General features: G+C 33.0%; 1 protein-coding gene across 1 annotated transcript; it reads left to right on the top strand.

The window, feature by feature from the left end:
* Positions 1 to 2,415: 2,415 nt before the first annotated feature.
* LOC115694737 (uncharacterized) lies at positions 2,416 to 3,238 on the top strand. Its single transcript, XM_030621828.2, has 2 exons — positions 2,416 to 2,784; positions 2,932 to 3,238. The coding sequence occupies exons 1-2, from the start codon at positions 2,523 to 2,525 to the stop codon at positions 3,162 to 3,164; spliced, it is 495 nt and encodes a 164-aa protein (XP_030477688.2). The 5' UTR covers positions 2,416 to 2,522; the 3' UTR covers positions 3,165 to 3,238.
* The last annotated feature ends 19,525 nt before the right edge of the window (positions 3,239 to 22,763 follow it).

Here is a 22,763-nt window from a genome sequence, read left to right as displayed (position 1 = left end):
CTCTGCGTGTCACTAAATAGTGGGGCCCCTTCTAGAGGAATCCGCTAGGGTGACCCTCTCTCGCCCTACCTTTTCCTTCTCTGTGCAGAAGGTTTCTCTTCTCTCCTGCGACAGAAAGAGCGAATAAGTCCCTTCCTGGCATTAAAGTAGCAAGGAGGGCCCCGACCATCTCCCACCTTCTTTTTGCGGATGACAGTTTTCCTTTCTGTCAAGCTTCCATTAACTCTTGTAATGTCATCAAAGTGGTTTTGGATGTGTACGAAAGGGCCACTGGGCAAAAAGTTAACTTCCAGAAATCCTCTTTGTACTTCTCGCCCACTGTAGAGCTGAGGGACCAAACCTTGATTTCTGATTTCATGAGGATTCCCGTTCGTCCATCTTTCGAAAAATATCTAGGGCTCCCTCAACACATAGGTCGAACAAAAAAGCAACTGTTTCATTACCTTCATGACAAAGTTTGGGGCCACCTTCATAATTAGCGGAATAAAGTCTTTTCTAAAGGAGGAAAAGAGATTCTCTTAAAATCGGTCATTCAAGCCATTCCCACTTACAGCATGGCTTGCTTCCGCATTCCGGTCGCCACTTGCCGCTCCCTCGAATCAACCATGGCAAATTTTTGGTGGGGCATTAATGAAAACAACCGTCCCAAAACCCACTAGCAAAGTTGGAATAAGCTCTGTCGTTCCAAGAAAGATGGCGGGCTTGGTTTTCGTTCCTTGGTCCATTTCAACCAGGCTATGCTTGCCAAACAAGCCTGGCGCATCCTAAAGCAACCAAACTCCACTGTGTCCAGAATTTTATCTGCCCGATACTACCCTCAGTCTTCTTTCCTTAGTAGCTCCACGGGGCATTCTCCGTCTTTCGTTTGGCGTAGCATTTGCTGGGGAAAAGAGCTGCTACGCAAAGGCCTCATCTCCAAAATTGGCAATGGACAGAACACTTGCACCACCACAGATTATTGGATTCCGGGTTGTCGATAAATTTCCCCATTATCCCCTGTCCCTGACAGAGTTGCCTCTCTCATCACCCCCTCTTTATCCTGGGATACAGCTGAGATTCAGCGTTGTTTTCCCCCCCATGTGGCCCAAATTATCCTTTCTATTCCTCTCCCCCTCACCCCAACCCAGGATGATCTGATCTGGGAACCTTCAACTTCTGGGATTTACACAGTCAAATCAGGCTATCACCTTAGTTTTTCTTCTACTAGCCCACTTGACATTCCCTCTTCCTCCTCTCCCTCGCCTTGGTGGAAAATCCTTTGGCATCTTTCGATCCCTGCCAAGGTGAAACACTTTGCTTTCCGAGCCACAAACCAAACCCTCCCCACTGCAAAAAACCTAGCCTTTAGGAAAATCATCCATTCCCCGGGTTGTAGCCGTTGTGGAAACCCTGAAGAATCGGTGTCTCATGCGCTGTTCTACTGTCAGAGTGTCCGAAGAGTCTGGAAAGGTACGCAATTTCAACCTTACATTTTTTCCTGCTCTTTTGAAATTTTGTTTCATGATTTAGCTCACCAAATTTATACATCTTTTCCCAAGGAAGATGTAGATCTTTTTCTGTGTATCGCTTGGTTTATTTGGTTTAATAGGAATAAAGCTCTCAAAGGTCAACCATCTGATCAACCTCATGCAATTGTCAGTCTGGCTCAAAGTTTTTTGGCAGATTATATCGCATCCTCGTCAGCCACATCTCTCCTAGGCCGACCCAGTTCGGCCACTGTCCCTGCATCTTGGATTCCCCCAGCCCCCGGCACTCTCAAGCTCAATGTAGATGCAGCAGTTCCCAAGAATGGTGGAAAAGTGGGTTTCGGTGGAGTAATCCGGAATAGTGAAGGTTTGGTAGTCGCAGCTTTTGCCCAACCCTATTATGGAGGCGGTTCTGTCGCCACTTTAGAAGCTAAGGCTCTTCTCTCTCTGCTTCGCTGGTGTATTGACGAGCATTTTTTGGTTCAAGAAGTAGAATCGGATTGTAAAGCAGTAACTGATGCCATTTGTCACCACAAGGACGATATCTCGGTGTTTAGAGATCTCATTCGGCAAATCAAGGAAACTTTGTCTCTTTTCCCTGCAGCTCAGATTTTCCACATCAATCGCAGCGCAAACTCGCTGGCTGATAAGTTGGCGCATTGGGCTTCAGGTTCAGATGAAGTAGCTATTTGGATAGGCGATGACCCCTGCAATCTAGTGGATTTCCTTTCTTTTTAGCGGGCTCCCTTTCTCTCAAAAAAAAAAAAAAACATTGTTAAGAAAATAAAAAATTAAGGGAACTGTTTTTCAAAAGGTAAAAAGAAATCGTAAAAAATTATAATAAGAATTGAATAAGTTTTTTATGAAAAAAATAAAAAATAAGGAACTGTTTTCATAAGAATACAAATAACAAAAGTTGTATAAATGCGGTCCTACTGCATTAAGTGGGTCTTAATATATAAATAACAAAATTCTTCTCTTCTTCCACGTGAAGATTTGACTTCAACTTTACCTTTGCCTTGGCGTTTTACGTTCCAGTAAGAGAGCGAGAGTCCAATGGGTCTTTGGGATTACATTACCGCCACAACCGATTCACTTAAAAACAACACACCAGATCTGACGCTGGTGAAGAACTGGTGTTCAACCTCTTACGGATACACCAAATACGCCGTCACCGACATTGGCGGCGCCATAAAAGATAACGCCGGCAAGGTAATCACTCGCTACGGACCTGACGAGAAAACCAAGTCTAAACTCGTCCCGTTGGCCACCAGCGTTGCTAAATACTCGGTTGTGGAGGGTCTTAAATTCGTCCCAGGTTTGCTCTTTCTTTTTGTTTATTTCTATTTTCTTATTTTAAAATAATAACGTTCCAATATTTTCTTTTATTTGTTGTTGTTGGTGCAGTTTCTTTTGTTTTTTATTACTATTTTTTTAGTATTATAAAAAAAAAAATAAATTGCAGGGGGTGTTCCTACTTATAATGTTCTGAAAAAATCGTTTAATGATTTGAAAAAATTGGAGGAGGATCCAAAGGTGGAAGTAAAAAACTTGGAAGATAAAGTAAGGGTATTGGAGAAAGAAGTGGAAAAGGTCAAGAAATTAGTTGAGGAAATGGAGTGTATGAACAACAAAGCTACGATTGTTGAAAGTGAGAAAACCGAGAATGTGGTTAGTGTTAGACATTTATATGTATAAACTGAAATATATATGTTTAAGTATAAAGTGCGGAATTAATCAAACATATATGCACTATAATTTAAGGATCGAAATACCTCCAGCCATTGATTCTTGAGCTTCAAACCCACATAAGCTTTGATCTGCAAAGGAAATTGACTACCATGGGTAATCGGGCTTCCTCGCTCTCTCAACTCTCTTTAGATGGAATTTGCTGTTATGAACAGAATGAGTGAGGAGCTCGGGGACCGAGACCCTATATTTATAGGTGAGATACTCCATCAGTATCTATGCCACATTAATTGTCAGAATATTATGACAATTAATTCAGGAAATCAAATCAGGTAATGAATATAGAAATCTGACCATATATAGAATATTACGTAATTGATTCTGTCCAGATTCAATGAATATAAAATATTCATTTATCAGAATCAATAATATTATTTTATTTCCTTAATTAGAAATATTCTAATATTCTCCCACTTGGTCAGCATTTAAACTAAAACATTCAAACCCAAACGTTCCTCATTATATAATAAACATACGAATCATAGCGACATGTCCTCATTATAAGTCGAGTATTATCTTCCATGTATTACGATATATTTATTATATAACAATGTACTTTATGTGGCAATGTACTTAAGTGAATAAACCCTAACCCTTATGTTTATTCAGGTCCTCTTACGATAATTTTCTCAGATGAAATTAAGGTGCACATAAATATGAGAAAATATCGAAATTAGAGTTTCATTAAATAATTTTTTTGGTTGTACAAATAAAAAAACTGCATATGGGTTAACTGAATCCCATATTTACTTTATGATCCTTGAATTTGTGTTGCGGCATGCCTTTAGTTAAGGATCTATGCGATCACCCAATTCAGTTTGCGTGATTAATGACCACTTATCACGCCTTTTTATGGCTAAATACTTAATGTCGATATGCTAGCTTCGACCAGTACTCTTAGAGTTATTAGCCATAAATATTGTAGCTGAATTTATCGCAAAATTTTCTTAATGGCCTAATGAAACTGTAATTCTGAACTCTAGGCCTACTATGAAACTCTATAATACATCATACGAGATGTATCCTCTAAACAATAAATGAATCTGACTTCTATAGTGAAATAACAATCAAGATTCTCTACAATATAACTTACTGGTAATCTTAAGGACGTAATAAAATATTGATTTACGTTAATAAATACAACCAGTGAAGTATGTTAGAATCTAATTGGTTAACTATATTTCCAGATGGTCAATTCATCTTAAAATATGTATGAATATAATTTTTAGTATCTTAAAGATACCTCATCACTTTGTATGAAAAATAAAGTGGTCTTAACTTTAGTTATTCTGATATTGCTTAACGATCCTGAAACAAATGTAATGCAAAGTCTTATTCAGACTCTTAGGCATACATTAGGCTTCTAAAATAGAAGCGAATGAATGTTCTTAATTTATTCTCACTCCAGATCATTTTTCAGATGCTGGTTCGAGTTGAATTTATCACACTTAAAGATAAAAGTTATATCAGATGAATAATACATAATTTTATTTAATCAGAGATGTTGTGGCTACTCTCTAATTAATTAAAAATATATATATTATTTATATTCCTTATCTCAAAATAATAATTTGAGATATGAATTATTTCAACTTATATAGAAAACTTTTATCATCATTTGCAAGTAACATATTGTCTACGTATAAAACAAATATTACTCCCACTAACCTTCTGGTATATAATTATTTCAATAATTCTCTTTTCAAACCTAAAGGAAAAGATGATATAATACCAATTTGTGAGATGTTTGTTTTAATCTACAGGTAGACACCTTAAGCTTGCATATGTTCACCACTATTAGAGGAAAAATTTATGGCAGTCTGTATACATTCTCCTCTAGTTCACTGTTTGGAATTGATTAATGAATTAAAACAAGCAACAAATGACAAGGTCTATAATAGAATCTTTTATAAAAACAATTGAGAATGTAAATCTCCTTTGTTATTGATTCTTAGTTCAAAATGAACTTCTTAGCAATGAATATTCTTTTATATCTTTATGTTTCTCAATGTTGCCTAATGAATATTATTGGTGAAAAAACCTATGCTTAATTAATGTTCTCCACCCCATTAGACAACTTTACTAAAGATAAACTTTATTGCTATTTAAGATATTCATTTCTTCATTCATGGCATATTGTACTACAACTTCAATTCTTTATCATTCTATAATTTAATTTGTGTCTCAAATTAATATTGTAGTTGAACTCTTATTGTACAAAATGTAATCACTAGAAAACATTGATCTTACTGTTCTAATAAGTCATCTTAAGGATGGACCAACAAACTCTTAAAAGAGCAAATGGTTCAATAACATGTTATTTTAGAAATTGTAAGCAATTACTAAATAACATAACTTATTAGAATTTTACCAATGACTTGTATATTATTAATGATTAGTTATGAATTCTCAATAACCATTAATCTTAAGGGATGTTGTGAATCATAATTAATCTAACACTTGAGTTGGAAGTTTGAGAAAATATGAATGATCTTTCTCGGAAACTAGGTTCCTAGATTGATCACTCCCACTGATCAAGTCAATTCTTAATTCCACAATTCTAGTGTTGTGAGATGGATAATAAAATATGTAACCCTTAAACCTTATAGCTTTTCAAATGAAATATGCTCATTTATGGTTTAGGGCCCAGATCTTTTCTTTGACAATTGTACTCTAACTATATATGGGTATTTATAAAATGTGTACATGTCATCAAGTCGGTTTTCAACCTTATCACAACTCAAAATATGTTTGAGAAACAACTTTGGTTAGAACACGATTCGATATGTACACCCCATTGTTGAGTATCAATAGACAAAGATTTAGGAAAGATTGGAGTTTGCTATGTAGGCTCCACCCCATGTCCAAAAAATGCTTAGTTTCTTGTTACACACTATAATTTGGGTGTACCAAGCATATGTATCGGGCAATGAACCCATGCTTTTAAAGAAACTTTACAAATACACTGGGAGTTTATCCATACTCACGAATTTTGATGTAGTATTCTCCATTTTATATTTGATCTCACTATCTTAATATGCAAAATGCACCATTTCTCTACTTAAGATTTAAATGTCTTTGAAACATATAAATCCATACTTTTGTAGAAAAATTATTTATGTGAGTAATCGTTAAAAAAGAGATGCAAAATTTGAGTCCATGTCTTCAAAATTAATTGACTTGTATGATTTCTAATATGATAGAATTCTAGTATGCACCGATTTTGACTTGTTGGAATACATATTCTTAATGAAATTCACACAAGTTCTAAATAAAGTTAGTAAAATCAAGTGTAATGAAGATCCCCACCATTTACTAACATTTATTCTATTTATGGAGATATGTTCCATAATTTTTGGTGCTATAATGTAGAAGAATTCTTATTAATAACACATTTCTTATTGTCAGATTGAACTTGCATATCTTTATGAGTGACATCATTTGTAGTAAAGACCTCTAAATGTGTCTAAATCAAGTTTCAATAGAATCTTGGAACATAAAGATCTTTGCCAATTTTAAAACAAAGCCACTACTATATTGCTTGTTCCTTAAACTTCTAAATGTGAGAACTTATCTTGTCTGTGGATAAGATTTGCTCACGATACGACTTTCTTAGGTTTATTTGTAAACCTTGCAAGAAATTATGAATGTGGAATAACAATCTAAAATAATCCACTATGTGTTAATAATCACATTAACTATATTAGAATGAATTCATACACAATAAATTAAAATTTATTGGTGATAATAAAGTGTGATTTATTTTTCTTAATTATACAGTAAAAACTGTACATTTTAGATTAAATTATCAGAATAAATTTTTGGAAATTTCTACTGGTATGGAAGAAATTTATGAATAGTGATGTAATAAAATTACATATATAGTTTTGAGGTTTAAATGAATCATGTTTTTACCAATGAATAAACATGCTTAAATATGAAATCTTATTAAACAAAAATTGCCCGTGGGCTAAATTTTTAATTTAATAAGATTAGATTTAGATGTAGATTATGATAGATTTACACAATTTATGAAAAACTTAAAGTTTAATATTTCTATCTCAATGAAATGTATGAAACACTTAATTATTTATAAATGTTTCAAAATTTTATACTTTATTATAAAATTATTAAATTAAATCTACATAATTCCCTGTGGGATAAATTAAGAGAATTTAATTTAATATATTAATTATGTAAATATAATAAAATCCCTGTAGGGTAAGATTATTATGTTCACATAATTCATGTCCATTATGTGATCTTAATCCACTTAATGTATATAATTTTATATAATTAAGGATGCTGTGGCTACTCCCTAATTATTTAAAATTATGTGGTTCACTTGACACCAAAGTATAAACTGAAGATTAAAATTTTATTAAATCCAAAATTGCCTGTGGGCTAAATTTTAAATTTAATAAAATTATATGAACTTTATGATAGATTTAATTAAACAATTAGTTTTGGAAAATGAAGGTTTATTATCTATCTTTAATTAAATTTGTGATAACACTATTAAATTAAATCCCCATAACTCCCTGTGGGGTAAATTAAGAGAATTTAATTTAACATATTATCCTAATTAATTATACAAATATAATAAAATCCCTGTGGGGTAAAATTATTATACCTATATAATTAATTACAAGTTATGTCCATTAAGGTGAATTTTAATTAATATATAATTTTATACAAATAAGGATGCTGTGGCTACTCCCTAATTATATAAAATTATATTTTCACTTTGACATTAGGTATTGGGCTCTACCTAAAAGTAATTTCGTTATTAACATAGTAGACAATCACTGAGATTAATGCTCCTAGTGTGGTCGTCCGAAGATCATTAAAAACCGTTCTAGATATGAGCATTTGTCCCAAATTCATGTTTTCTTATGTCAAACCACAAAATTACTTACATTTTATTCATATTTTATTCATTTTAGGAAGTTTTATGAATATTTTATGAATAATTTTATGAAACTTAATGTGCTATATAAAATATTCAACCTATCTTAATGTTTGAATATTTCTAAATATATCTAGCACTATAAAAGGAATTTATGTATAGCATTTAAATCATACAAATCAAAATTAATTGCATTAAACATAAATTTGCCAAATAAATACAAATTAATACAATTATTGTATGATAATAAATTAAATGCTTAATTCCAAAATATATAATTAATTATGCATTTATGACCATATAATATCTTAAATATTTATACTAATAATTAATTTGTATAAATAAGGTAATTATACAAATTAGTACAATTAATTATATGGAATGAATTAAATGCAAAATTAAAGACTATACTTAATGGCAGACTTTTCAAATTTTATTAATTTAAACAATAAATTACATAAATTTGGTAATAAATAATTAAATGCACAATTATACAAATTGCACAATTATTACATGCCTAAATAAATCATGTAATTAATTACCATATTAAAACAAATTTCCATTTTCAGTTTATACTAAATAACATATTAATTCTAAATATATGTATTAAATTAAAATGGAAATTAATGAATGTAATTTATTGACTAAATTAACAATAGGAGAATAATTTATATTTCCAAATAAATAAAAAATATATAAAAAAAAAAATCGAAATTTTTTCCCTTTTTTTTTTTTTTTTGAAAAATACACTGCCATAAACGACATGATAAAATTTCTTTAAACTTCCAAAAATCATGAAATCAATTCCAAATGAATCTAAATGCAAAAATTAAGACATTCATATAGATTTTATGCATCGAAAATACATAAAACAAAGACTTTAAAAATCACCAAAATTTTCTGAAAAATAATTTTGAGATTTCTTTGTTTTTTCAAAGTGGATTTTCATGCTTAGAACAATCTATATTAATATATGAATGTATTAATACATATACAATATATATATAAATATATATACATATATATACAGAAAAATAAAAATACTGTATGTATATATATAAACATGAAATGTATATATGTATATATTTGTATATAGCATTTAGATATATAAATAATATATATATATATAACATATATACGTAATGAAATGAATAAAATATATATATATATATATATGTATATGAATATATATATATATATGAACAGAATGAATAAACAAGTATATATGTATGAAAATCTATATGTATATATATAATTGGGATTGAATGAATATGAATATATAAATATATACACAAAAGAAAATAAATATATATATCAACACTGAATTAAATATATATATAAACACTGTATATACGAGTATATATATATATATATGAAACTCAAACTAAAATCAAGGCAGAGATAAAAACCGCTCTGATACCAACTGTTAGACATTTATATGTATAAACTGAAATATATATGTTTAAGTATAAAGTGCGGAATTAATCAAACATATATGCACTATAATTTAAGGATCGAAATACCTCCAGCCATTGATTCTTGAGCTTCAAACCCACATAAGCTTTGATCTGCAAAGGAAATTGACTACCATGGGTAATCGGGCTTCCTCGCTCTCTCAACTCTCTTTAGATGGAATTTGCTGTTATGAACAGAATGAGTGAGGAGCTCGGGGACCGAGACCCTATATTTATAGGTGAGATACTCCATCAGTATCTATGCCACATTAATTGTCAGAATATTATGACAATTAATTCAGGAAATCAAATCAGGTAATGAATATAGAAATCTGACCATATATAGAATATTACGTAATTGATTCTGTCCAGATTCAATGAATATAAAATATTCATTTATCAGAATCAATAATATTATTTTATTTCCTTAATTAGAAATATTCTAATAGTTAGAGGTTTTATGATGGACGATTGCACGCGCACCCATTACTTTACTGATTTTTTTTTTTTTCAAAATTAGTGCCTAAGAAGAGGTAAAAACAATGTTGATTAAGACCATCTCTCAAGCGGTATGGCTAAGTGGACATTTACTTAATGTGGTTAAGTGAGCGTTGTTGAATATGCAGTATGGAGTGTCTCTTCCATCTCAATTAATCTCCTTTTATAATGATCATAAAGTCTAACTTTTATTTTTAATGCACGCTTATTTAAAAAAAAAAAAAGACCATCTCTCAAAAATTGTGGTACATTTGACACATAAGTAATTTTATGATAGATTTACCTAAAATTTAAACATTATGCTCCAATGCACAATTATAAATTTTTAATGTAAAATTTAATATTTCATTAATGTTTTTATTAAAAAAATAAAATTAATAACTTTATTATCAATTTTATTATTATTTTAATATTTAAGACAATAAAAAAAATGAGAAATGCTAAAGGACACCAGTGGTGCCTAGTAGGGGTGTACGTCGGTCGGTTTAGTCGGGTTATAGCATATTTTTATTAACCCAATATAAATATCGGGTTGCAAAATTTAATCGTAACCCGCCCAATGAAAATTTAGAAAAAGTTCAACCCGCCCAATGATTTTGTCGGTTTGGTCGGGTTAACCCGTCCAAACCGTTCTTCATTTTTTTTTTATAATTATTATTGTTCGTTTCTAGAATTCAAGTAACAAAAAAGTTAAAAAAATAAAAATATATTATTTATATTTCAAGTTAAATAATGCTATAGTTTAAATTAATTTTAAGAACTTTAATATAAGATAAATATAATTGAGTAAACATAAAATAATTGAATAAAATAATAAAAAAAGTGATAATATAGTGTAGATTTTAAACTTTAACTTCAATATCCAAATACATTAAAAATTATTAACTATAAAATCTAAGTTTTAAGTTAAAAATTAAAATGTCCAAACTTTAAATACAAAATAATTTAACTAATAAATGTAATTTATATAATATAAGATATACACTTTTATTAAAAAATATATAAATCGGTTTAATTCGGTTTATTCGGGTTAATTGGGCGGTTTAGAATAATTTGTAAACCACCCAATATATTCATTGGGCGGGTTGGATTTTCATTATATTATTTCGGGTTGTATTTTTTGTCGGTTTATTCGGTTTGGTTTGGGCGGTTTATTCGGGTTGAGCGGTTTGTAAATTTTATTGAACACCCCTAGTGCCTAGCACCCTCCTATGTGTTAATATCGCTATTAGTCTAAGTATCAGGTCCTATATAATTTAATATAATAGTTTTTAGGGAGTATCGGTAGCCAATCGTAACGCGATATGTCGAGAAGGTGCTAGGCACTACTAATGCCTAATAGCGATCCTCTAAAAAAATAATACAAATAGCATAGATATAAATAAATAAAAAAGTAGTGCATTTATTGTGATGTAAATTTTACATCATATCAAATGTTGGGTTAAATTTGACACAAAATTTACTATGTGCCAAATTTACATCACTTTTTGGCATACTATTAAACACATTTTTTATTAAATGGATTATATTTTAGCTTTTTACTACTTATTTGGATCTCTATTGCAGATACTCTAATATAGTAATTTGAAGTGATATTACTGTAATATAGAAGGGGTAGTGATAGTTTATGAGGTTATCGAAGTTTTAAATTTGGGTTTATTGCTTATTTTTCTTTTCCTTAAAAAATATAAAAATCAAGAGTGTTTATTGTATCTCTAGCCAATGTAAATATTTATTATTATTATTATTATTATTATTATTATTATTATTATTATTATTATTGTGATTAAGAAGAAAACTTCATTAATCGCACCAACTAAATACACTTTCAAGGCTCTCCAAAAAAAAGAGACCAATCTCACAACTCTATTAAACACAAGTCAATCCCTTTAGTAAGTCAAGTTCCATTTTGGAACCTTTTCTATTTTTAAGCAGATACCATCTGTATTCAGGGGCGGAGCCACATTATATCATTGGGTGGCCGTGGCCCCCCCTGAATTTTATGGATACAATTACAATAATTTTTCACTACATAGTATATATTACTTATTTTCATTTAGTAATCTTCCATCTATGTTATTATTTTACTATATTTTGACTTTTCAAAATCTAATTTTATTGATAATTGTGTACACACATTTTAATCTAATTTCTAATTATATAGCTAAAATTTATAATGTATTTTGTAGTGAGATCTACATTCTTTTAATGTCAAGTAAATTAATATTTAAAAATAATTGATCTAAAATTAATTTTAATATTTTTACTACAAATGTACACAAGTCAAAATACAATGCAACATACAAGTAATAAAATATAATTAAAGAAGAAAAACATATATAATAGATATTATATATTATTAAAGCAATAAGGCATTATTAAGCATTTAAACTTTTATATGTAATAACTTGTGATTAATTTTTGTTGTTTAATAAAAAAAATTGAGATATTATATTTCTTCATTTGTTTTGTAATACAATATTTTATTTTCGTATGAATATCAAATTTGTGCTTATAAAATTCAAAATATAAATTTTAAGATTTTTTTTACAAGAATTATCTTACTTGATTATATATATGATTTATATTATTATTATTATTGAGTGCATGATATGGAATTTTTAGGTGTTAAATCTATTTGTTTAATGTATTTTGGTATTAAAACTATTTTATAATTATATGAAAAATATATTTGATACAGAATTTTCACACAAGGATAAATTAATAGCCCCCCCTAATATATTATTCTGGCTCCGCCCCTGTCTGTATTTAACATCTTTTTTAATTTTGCTAACTATACAATTAATAGTATTTGAGTAGTTCAAAAAAATACAATTGTTTCTATTCCTCCAAAGATGATAGATTGTGGCAGCAAATATAACTACCAAAATCTTCCCAATCAAGCTTGAATGACTAGCATGGAGCCAATTGTTCCAGCTCTCATAAGTCTTCGACGAACCTTTGAACCCCAACCAACTGAACACTTCGACTAGGACCAGACTTGGCAACCTGCAATTGAAAAAAATATGCTAATGGCTTCAAGATTATTTCCACAAACAACACATCTCAGATCGGCTGAAATATGAAATTTACTCAACATATCTCTTGTGAGAAGGTTTGAGTGAGCAGCTTGCCACAAAATAAAACCCTGTTTTGGCACATTGAGCCCACACTAAATTGCTCTGCTGCATGGTCAGGAGGGTGATGTATCATCGAATTATAGAGCTTTGAGGCTCTAAATTTTCCCCCTCCTCCAGCAACTGTTATCTTAGCAAGAGAAAAACATTTTCTTACCTGACACAATTTCTTCCAATACCAACTTGTGTTCAATTTCAGATTATAACTCCAGATATCAGTCCCTTTGAGATACACTGCATTAGCCCATTAAACCCAGAGCAAATCCTTCTTATTCATAAGATCCCAAATGAATCTAGCAAGAGAAGTTGTGTTCCATTTGGTGCCTTTTTTAAACCCCAAACCACCAAAAGCTTTCGGGAGATACACCTTTTCCCAACTAGCCAAATAAACTTTAGGTCGATTCTCCTTCAAACCCCAAAGAAAATCACGAAAAATTTTCTCAATTTCTTTTATCACACTTTGGGGGAGAAGGAACACCCTCATCCAATAATTCCTTAGACCCAACAAGGTAGTTTGAATAAGTTGCACCCTACCTGTAAAAGAGAAAAGTTTGTTTGCCCAAGAAATCAATCTTTCTTTCAACTTTTTCAGAATAATACCACAGACTTCTAATCTCCACTTGGTTGGTCTAAGGGGAATCCCCAAATATTTGAGAGGAAAACTTCCTATCTGCAAATTTATATTTTGAGCCACTTGTTTGAATTTATTTTACCAGGATCTTAGATCTACTCACAAGTATGTTGTTTAACACCCTAAATATGAACTTTCTAAAACGATAAATAAACACATATAAAGTTAAGAAAACCTTACATTGGTAGCAGCGAAATAATGTCTCCTTCCACTCAGATCTCTAACCCTTGTATCCTTTCTGTCGCAGAGTATTATCAAGATCTGAGCCCGAATGTCCTTCTCTTTGTGTGTGATCCTTCACAGTCTTCCAATCTATGATTGAGGTACCACTTGCTGTGTGTGGGCACTACTCTATCACTAAGGTTCAAAATTATGAAGAGGAAAAGAGAGAGGTATAGGGTCGGGTATAGAGAGAGAAGTGGAAGGCCCAGTTTTTTCTGAAAAGGCAATCTCTGATTTTCTGACCAAAAAGCATATGTTGAACTGAGCCACCACTTTCTATTTATAGGCAACTACTAGGTTTAGGTTAGTAATTATTTGGCATTAAAATAATGAAAATATCAATTGGAAAAACTATCCCAAGTGGCCGGCCATAGGTGTTAATGGGCCTTACTTGAATTTTGTAGTTTCACAATTTTTATTTCTATTTTCTCAAAAACGCCAATTTTCCAATTCTAACCATTTAAATGCCAAAACTAATTATTTAATAACTAAAATAGATTATTAAATAATATTGTCATTTAATATAATTATTAATTAGACATATAGAGTCTCTTAATTAATAAATAAACCTAGAATCTCTTTTCTTTACAATTTCACCCCTGCTTAGTGAAAATTCACAAATTAGACATAGTCTAACTTTAGAATTATAATTGATTAATCACAAATCAATTATTGAGTCTTACAAGCAGTATAGTCTCAACTAGAATGGGGACCATAGATCTATATGCTGAGCTTCCAATAAGTGAACCGAATTTACTAAGTAAATCCCTACTTATTAATTCCTCGTTGAATCCACTCTTAGAACTTAGAATTGCACTCTCAGACTTATATAGAGCATATTATATGTTCCATGATATAGATATGCTATCTCATGTAACCATTGTTATAATCTTATTGTGATCAAAGATCCTCTACATAGATGATTTACATCGAGATGGGATAATTTTACCGTTTACACCCCTCAATGTATTTTTCCCATTAAAACACTTAGCTACCTGTAAATGATGTTTAGTGATCTAAGAATTAGTCACTTAAACAAGAGCTCATCCATTTACTTCTATTTAGCTAAGCTCGAAGGGAATCATCACTTGACTTCTATACACCAGTAGAAGCTATAAATTCCATATTTATGTTCAGCACTCACACTCAATCATACTATCATGTTCCCAAAATATACGTATCACCCTAACCCAAAAGTAGGCTTAACTAATAAATCAAAGAACATGAATAGCACTCCTGAGTTGAGCCTAAGCATATCAGGATTTAGATTCTTTTAACCTTAAGATCAACTACTGATATTGACTTGGAAAGATATAACGGTAAGTTTATAATATCTTAACTAAGTTCAATATCGGTCCAGTCCAATGTATACTCCATACATTCGAAACTAGTATACTTTACCAATGTCCTGGAAAGAACATAACACTTACTCCAAGTGTAAGTACACATCATCGCCAATTATCACATCAGTGTAAATCAAAAACACTGATGAAACAGGGACTTAGTCTTTTGATTCATATAATCACAATCACATTCCACTGTGTTGACAATACTGTAATTGTGAATAAACATATGATCTGGACTTAACAAATTTTTTATATAAACATAATAAACATATTAAACCATAAGCATGTAAAGTTCATGCAAACATAAATCACTTCAAATTTCTTATATTGATAACTAATCAGATTGTAAAGGATTTTATTTAGGGCACAAAATCCAACACCACTGTACCTGGATGAGAAACTCTACCAAAGTAAATTTGAGATTTCCCAAGATTAATAGACAAACCACAGGTTTTACTAAAATCTTCTACGACCTCCCTGATAACTTGAACAGACTCCTCAATCCCTTTGCAAAAAACTACTAGATCGTCTACAAAGCAAAGATTAGTTAGTTTCAGCTTTTTGCACATCAGATGGTACCTAAATTTCTTCTCTTTAGCAACTAATTGGAATCTCCGAGACAAATATTCCATTATAAGAACAAAGAGTAAAGGAGAGATAGGATCTCCTTGTCTCAGCCCCTGCTCTCCTTTAAAAGAACCCTGTAATCTTCCATTCATAACACTACAAGAAAAAATGGGTATTGACACGATTAAATTAGTGCCAACAAATTCATTTTTTTGCCCATCTGTTGATTGGCACGATATGTCGTGCCCTTTTGGTCAGGCCAATAGGTTCGTGCCAATATGTTACAACCGACACCACAAATGGTATCGTGCCAATAGCCAAAACAAATGGCACGACAGGTGTAGTGCCCATTGGTATTCATTTTAAAAAAATATAATTTTATAATTAAAAATTAATTTATATTTATATTTAAAATATTCATTAAAAACTAATAAAAATTACAATAATCAAAATAATAAAAGCATTCAAATAATTACATGCAACTACTAAATTAAGTGCTCAAATAAAAATACTTATATTGTCACATTAAAATAACTAAAATAAGTGTTCAAATATAAAATACTTATATTATCAAATTCATTGTTCAAATGATACTTATATTGCGATAAATGACGACACTATAATCCTAATTATGTGGACTCCTCCTCGTTCCCATCATCATCATCATCGCCATTCTCTCCAAACTGTTGTTGTGGAATATGTGACATTTGTAGATAGTAAGGTTGCTGCGACACTTCTGGCATTTGCGGGTAGTACGGCTGCTGCATGTGTGGAATTTGCTGCACTGATGTCATCGGTGATGACTGCTGCACATGAGACACCGGTGGCATATGTTGCATCGATGGCATCAAAGGCATCTGCTGCATATATGGTGTTTGTTGCATAGAAGGCATCTGGTGCAAATGTGACACATGCTGAATATGCGCAATCTGCTGCATCGAATGCATCTAGTGCACCTGTGGCCTCTGTTGTTGCATCTGTGACGTTTGCTGCATGGAGAGCTGCTGCATCTGTGGTGTGTACTGCATGGAAAGTTGTTGCTGCATCTGTATGTTTTGCATCAAAGGTTGTTGCTGCATCTGCGATGATTGTTGTTGCATCTGCGATGATTGTTGTTGCATTTGTTGAGTCTGCTGCATTTACGGTGTCTGTTGCATATAATTTACTTGCAGCTGCGACATTGGCGAGGACAACCAAGGAAACAAGGACATTTGCTGAGGTGATGACGAAGAATACATAAATGGAATAGGACTCTGCTGTGCTTGATGAGATTGAGAAGTCCCAGGCTGTGAAGATGAAGCAGACCCACCTCAGACATTTGAGGTTTGAACGTCTGTGTTGGAGGCATTGGCATTGTGAACAACTCCTCTTCAGTAGGTAGACGAATATCAGGTCCCAACCTTTGAGACATCCACAACATTGTTCTTGTCAATTTTTCAAGTTGACGCTCAACTCTGGGATCCATAGGCATATCTTGAGTGGGAGTAGGTTGTGTGCGTCGGGATAAAGATTGTCCCTTTAGTTTTCTCCCCACTCCTCGATTAAGACCACGCCTTTCACCAAGTACTTCATTGAGTACTCTCACTTCAATCTCCTCAACAGGTCCAACGTCAGGAGTACTGGCTCGTTTTTCATAAGTTGAAACGAGCTCACCCTACATTAAGGATATAAGTTAGAAAACATTACAAACATTCATAAGAGTATTTTATTTAGAGCATATGAATACTTACTTACATATTTCTGTGCAGCCAATGGACTAACAAATGTATTTGTGTTTTTCAACAAATGAACATCTTTCCAAGTCTCAATGTAACCCTTGTCCTTCTAAAAGAAATTAAAAAAAAAAATAGAAAATGTGCAAATTAATAACTTAATTAAATAAATCTTTTAACTTACTCTTTTAAAACGCCTCTCAGCCATAGATTTCGATCCCTGTGATGTAGGGTACTACATCTTTTTTTTTTTTCTATTTTCTGTATTAATTTTAGAACGAGCAATAAACTCTAGACTGGTGAAGAAATTACAAATAGGAAGCCAATCCTCTGGAGTAAGATCTCTAGGCGGGTGGGCAGCAATGTTATCAAACTCAACAGGACTTTTGTAGTATTTTTTAAAATGCACATGTCTTAACAACTTCCGTTTCTTATATCTATCTGCCATTTCAGCCCATGCAATATTTGTAATTGTCTCAGAATGTTCATTGTTGTCGATATCGTAATAATACTGGAAATTAAAACTAAGTTAGCAACATAATAATTGTGAGTAAAAACACACAAAAATTCAATATAATTTTTTTACCCGAACTCTGTTGAAGACTGCATCATGATACTTCCTTGGGACTTTCTCCCAACTACCATAATGTCTTGGGACGTGGATTCTAATCTCTCTCCCAATCAAACGAGAAAAAGTGCCACTAAATTAGTGCCAACAAACTCATTTTTTAGTGCCCACCATTTGATTGGCACTACGTGTTGTGCCCTTTTGATCGTGCCAATAGATTCGTGCCAAAATGTGACAACCGGCACCACAAATGGTATCGTGCCAACTGTCAGAACAAATGGCATGACAGGTGTAGTGCCCACTTGAAATGATGGAAGTTGAAATAATATTGTGAATCTTCTATCACAAATATTGAAATAAATACCAACTGAAACGGAAATATTTACAAAAATTTCAAATTCTATAGTAATGAAATCACAGCATTGAGTCATCAGGTTGGATATCCAATTTACATGAAATCTGCAAAAAAAAAAAAAAAAAAAAATACCAAACATGTAATACTTTTGCACATTTACAATAATATTTAATGAATAGTAAACTATTATTCTAAAATCATATTGAACTTACCACAAATATTGTTGGCCATGCAATGGATGCTCCAACAGCATCACGAATTGTCTTTAGCAGTTGGCACCACAAGGGTCGCGGCCAATGTTTTTTTATATTTTTTTAAAAAAATATATAATTTTGTCATTTAAAATTAATTTATATTATATTTAAAATATACATAAAAAAAACTGATAAAAATTACAATAATCAAAATAATAAAAGCATTCAAATAATTAAATACAACTACTAAATTAAGTGCTCAAATAAAAATACTTATATTATCACATTAAAACATTAAAACAACTAAAATAAGTATTCAAATATAAAATATTTATTATATTATCAAATTCGTTATTTAAATAATACTTATACGGCCACAAATGACCACACTATAACCCCAATTGTGTGGACTCCTCCTCGTCCTCCTCCTCCTCATCATCGCCATTCTCTCGAGACTGTTGTTGTGGAATATGCGACATTTGTGGATAGTAAGGTTGCTGCGACACTTCTGGCATTTGTGGGTAGTACGGCTGCTGTATGTGTGGAATTTGCTGCACTGTTGTTATCGGTGATGATTGCTGCATATGAGACATGTAACACCCTAACTAACATAGGCGTATTACGTGATTTTTAAACATGCTGTGCAGCTCGTTGCTAATCAACGAGGTTTATGGAAAACGTGATTAATTAAAATTTTTGCTTTTTAATTAAACTTATAAAATAATATTACTAAAGACTCGGGATCCCGATTACAAAATCATTTACAAAAAGTTTTAACTGTTTATACAAAATAATGTCGCCTAGCTACTAGTTACAAAATCAGCCTCGCTGTCCCGATGATCGTACGCTCCAGGCCTAACCGCCCCGACATGTACAATCTTCACAAGCTCGCTCACGGTCCATCAGCTTTAGCCTTGCCTTTACCTAATAATCATGCTTCAAAAACAACTCAAATAACATCTGACAAACATGCTTTAACCTCTGAAAATAACCATAAAACACAACAGCAATAACAACCAAAAATCATGCATGCATCATCATCATACTTTCTTAAAACACGAGAAAACACAAACAGAAGTTAGAAATCACTTACCACAATCAAGAGCTCCCAAATTAGGTTGAATCTAGCTTGAAAATCAAAGAAAATCCCAGCCCTTGAACCCCAAGCACCCAGCCGAAAAGAGAGAGGAAAAAGAGAGAGTTTTCTATTTTTTCTAACTTTGAGATTTTTCGTAAAATGAAGAAATGAAATCAAATACACATATAACATTCATTTCAGCCAATTAATAAATAATTAAACATTTAATTTCAATTAATAAACTCACTAGAAGACAAAATACTAATGGGGCAAAAAGACCAATTTGCCCCTCCACACTAAAACCACATAAATCACACTAAAGGGGTATCTTTGGGAAATTCTAAATTCTCGGCCATTCCCGACATTCCCAATGTCTAAAAAAAAACCATCCCAAACAACTAACATACTAAGTTGTGATTTCTACTGAGCCAAACACCGAGTTCCAAAATACCGGGCACCGAAAATGCAAAATATGAAAACTACTGAATGACATAGCAATGCATTTCTGAATTCAATAAATAACAGTATAATAAATTATTTAAATAGCTATAAATAATTTCATAATTAATCAAGATTAACTGCTAATTTCCAAATTAACTAAGCGGGCTTTACAACTATCCCCCCCTTAAAAGGATTTCGTCCCCGAAATCTAACCTGAATAACTCTGGATATTGAGCTCTCATATCTGACTCTAGCTCCCAGGTGGCTTCCTCCACCTTGCTGTTTCTCCAGAGAACCTTGACCAATGCTATGGTCTTATTCCGAAGGACTTTATCCTTTCTATCCAGGATCTGCACTGGTTGTTCTTCATAAGTCATGTCTGGCTGTAGCTCAAGGCTCTCATAACTGAGTATATGAGAGGGATCTGAAATGTATTTTCTCAACATCGAGACATGAAATACGTTGTGAACTGCTGATAAGGCTGGGGGCAATGCTAACCGATATGCCACTTGACCTATCTTCTCGAGAATCTCGAAAGGTCCTGTAAATCTAGGGCATAACTTGCCTCTTTTCCCGAAACGTTTAATCCCCTTCATCGGAGATACCCGTAAAAACACATGATCCCCTACTTGGAACTCAACATCTCTGCGTTTCGGATCTGCGTAACTCTTTTGTCTGCTCTGAGAGGCAAGCATTCTAGCTTTTATCTTCTCTATCGCCTCATTGGTCCGTTGCACTGACTCTGGACCTAAGTATTTTCTCTCCCCTGTCTCATCCCAGTGGATGGGAGATCTACATTTCCTACCGTATAACAGTTCATAGGGAGCCATCCCTATCGTACTCTAGTAACTGTTGTTGTAAGAAGATTCTATCAACGGTAGATACTTATTCCATGAGCCTTCAAAGTTCATAACACAGGCTCTCAACATGTCCTCCAATATCTGAATTGTCCTTTCGGACTGACCATCTGTCTGAGGATGGAATGCTGTACTGAATTTCAGCTTTGTACCCATTGCTCGTTGCAAACTTTGCCAAAATTTGGAGGTGAACTTCGGATCCCTGTCCGAAACTATAGACTTCGGTACCCCGTGAAGTCTCATTATCTCTCTGACGTACAACTCTGCCAACTGATCCACTGTAAATATTGTTCTAACCGGCAGAAAATGAGCAGATTTCGTAAATCGATCCACCACTACCCAGATGGAATCATACAAACCCGTGGTCCTAGGTAACCCGACCACAAAATCCATCGTGATATCTTCCCATTTACATTCTGGTAGGGTTAGAGGCTGCAACAACCCTACTGGTCTCTGATGTTCAGCCTTAATCTGCTGACAAGTGAGGCATCTCGATACAAATTCTACCAAATTCTTCTTCATACCGCTCCACCAGAAGTACGGTTTCAAATCTTGGTACATCTTAGTGGTGCCGGGATGCAAAGAATACGGGGTAGAATGAGCCTCCTCAAAGATCTCATTCCTAAGTTCCACACTATTCGGAACACAAACCCTGGCTTTATACAAAAGCATCCCACTGTCTGACACTGAAAAGTCCTTGGCTTGACCAGCCAACACCTCATCTCGAATCTTCACTAACTCTGGATCCGTCATCTGAGCGACTTTTATTCTTTCTAACAGGTCGGATTGCAGCGTTAAGTTGTGAAGTTGACCTACCACAAACTCAATGCTGGATCTAACCATATCCTCTGCTAGCTGAGGTGAGATCTGAACCATACTAGCTACTTGCCCGGGACCCTTTCTGCTCAGGGCATCGGCCACTACATTGGCTTTTCCGGGGTGATAGAGGATCTCACAATCGTAATCTTTCACTAATTCCAACCAACGCCTCTGTCTCATATTCAAATCCTTCTGAGTAAAGAAATATTTGAGACTTTTATGGTCGGTATAGATCTCACACTTTTCCCCGTAAAGGTAATGCCGCCAAATCTTCAATGCGAAAACTACCGCGGCCAACTCTAGGTCATGAGTCGGGTATCGCTGTTCATAATCCTTTAACTGACGGGAGGCATAAGCGATGACCCGATCGGCTTGCATCAATACACACCCCAAACCTTGTTTGGATGCGTCACAATAAACTACGAACTTCTCCTTTTCCGAAGGCAAAGCTAGTACTGGAGCAGTAATCAACCTCTGCTTTAGCTCCTGGAAACTAGCTTCGCACTTGTCTGACCAAATAAATCGCTGATTCTTCTTTGTAAGCTCGGTTAGGGGCATTGAAATTTTTGAGAACCCTTCGACGAACCTATGGTAGTACCCAGCTAAACCTAAAAAGCTTCTGATCTCTGTCACTGTCTTCGGTCTCGGCCAATCCCTGACGGATTCGATCTTCCCGGGATCCACCTTGATCCCCTCTTTGCTCACAATGTGCCCTAGGAAAGACACCTAAGATAGCCAGAATTCACATTTCTTGATCTTG

This window comes from Cannabis sativa, chromosome 6, assembly GCF_029168945.1.
Source record: "Cannabis sativa cultivar Pink pepper isolate KNU-18-1 chromosome 6, ASM2916894v1, whole genome shotgun sequence".
In the NCBI taxonomy this organism is placed as follows: Eukaryota; Viridiplantae; Streptophyta; class Magnoliopsida; order Rosales; family Cannabaceae; genus Cannabis; species Cannabis sativa.
Note: the sequence above shows the minus strand (reverse complement) of the source record. Positions and strands in the feature narration are given on the sequence as shown.

Coding starts and splice junctions, on each gene's coding strand:
- LOC115694737 (XM_030621828.2), top strand. CDS start 2,523: ATGGGTCTTTGGGATTACATTACCGCCACAACCGATTCACTTAAAAAC. Junction 2,785..2,931: donor GGGTCTTAAATTCGTCCCAG/GTTTGCTCTTTC, acceptor AATAAATTGCAG/GGGGTGTTCCTACTTATAAT.